At 67.8% G+C, this 1,352-nt stretch overlaps 1 protein-coding gene across 1 annotated transcript in view; it reads right to left on the bottom strand.

The window, feature by feature from the left end:
• Window positions 1-1,352, bottom strand: part of MBOAT2 (membrane bound O-acyltransferase domain containing 2) — a 45,519-nt gene that overhangs the window by 10,149 nt on the left and 34,018 nt on the right. Inside the window, exon 7 of the mRNA XM_012727371.1 lies at window positions 994-1,186. Coding sequence (XP_012582825.1) covers window positions 994-1,186 — 193 coding nt within the window. The remainder of the gene's footprint in view (window positions 1-993; window positions 1,187-1,352) is intronic.

Below are 1,352 nucleotides of genomic sequence, written 5' to 3'. Positions count from 1 at the left end.
GTGTCTGCCCCGCAGACCCTCTGGTTAAGCCACGAGGGGAAATTCTCTCACACGGCCCCGGGGTGCTTCGTAATCGACACCACCTGTGCCGTGGCTGAGGCACGAGCGAGCCGAGATCCAGCGCGAGACCCGTCTGACTGCCGACGCCCCAGTCTTTGGTGCCTCAGGTGGGATTCAAAAAGCTTCTATCTCAGGGAAAAGCAGGTAACAAGTCGGGTCTCCCCCACCGTCAGGTTCACTGAGTCAGTAGTCACTGGTCAAGTGTGCTTGCAGGTAAGTCGGCCATAAAGCAGCATCACACAGCAGAAGTAGCCGCACGTAGGAGTGAGGTGGGCAGCGCCCCCCTAGGCTGCAGGACGCCCTCGCCCTGCAGCAGCCTTGGGCCAGGGCTGTCCGCCTCTGAGGGCGCCGGCTCCTCGGACCTGCTCACTGTCTGGCAGGAGTGGCTCAGGGCGAGCTCAGCCAGGAACCACACCCCAGTGTCGCCCACCACGTGCCCCCCCCGCAGCCCCTGCTCCCCCGTGGCCCCGGCGTCTCCTCATCTCCGGCCCGAGCCTCCAGAGGCCAAGGAGAGGGAAACTGCCCTGCCGCTAAGCAACCACTCAGACAGGGCAGTCTCCGGTTTGGGGCGGCGGGGAAGCGAGAGTCCTCTCTTGAGAAGGTGAATGCGAGCATCTTACACCACTCCGGGCCGGCGGTGCGCGCCAAAGCCCGAAGCCCTCGGGGATCGGCAAGGCGCTCGCCCCAGCTCGCTCACGTGGCTCCTGGACCGAGAACCTCTCTGCAAGCCTGGCCCAGAGGCCGTTCCTGGCCCTCCAGGAAGGTGCCGAGCTGCCGCTGTCGGGCAGGTTTGGGGGGATGGGGGCGCGCACCGCTCCCTGCATCCAGGCGCCCTCCACGCATCTCCTCCAGCCCCGTTTAACCCCACGGTGCAAGAAACGGGCCTCGGCCCCGCAGGCGGCCCTCGGGCCAGCAGCCCTCGGGGCTACTCACCCAGCGTCCACGCGAAGTAGTATTTGGGCCTGGCCGCCAGGAGAGAGACGTACAGGTAGAGCACCCTGGCCGGCCACGAGGCAGTGGCTCGGAAGTGGGCGTCGATGTTGCGCTCCACGGGCAGCGCCCTGGCCACGGTCAGGTGCAGCAGCAGCGAGAGGGCGCAGACCAGCAGCTTCTGCAGCACGGCGGCCTGGGGCGAGACCGGCCACACGCTCACGCGCCTCCTGGCCCGGCGGCCCTCTCCGAGCCCACCCCGGAAGGGCTCCCTGACGCCTGGCTGGTTTCAGCCGCCAGGACGTGAGCACGGGAACGACACTCGTGGGGGCACACCAGGCGTACCCTCAGGCGGCGGGGCG

This window comes from Condylura cristata, unplaced genomic scaffold, assembly GCF_000260355.1.
Source record: "Condylura cristata isolate star-nosed mole 26May11 unplaced genomic scaffold, ConCri1.0 scaffold00020, whole genome shotgun sequence".
NCBI lineage: Eukaryota > Metazoa > Chordata > Mammalia > Eulipotyphla > Talpidae > Condylura > Condylura cristata.
The sequence above is the reverse complement of the archived record's forward strand: the minus strand, read 5'-3'. Positions and strand labels throughout refer to the sequence as shown.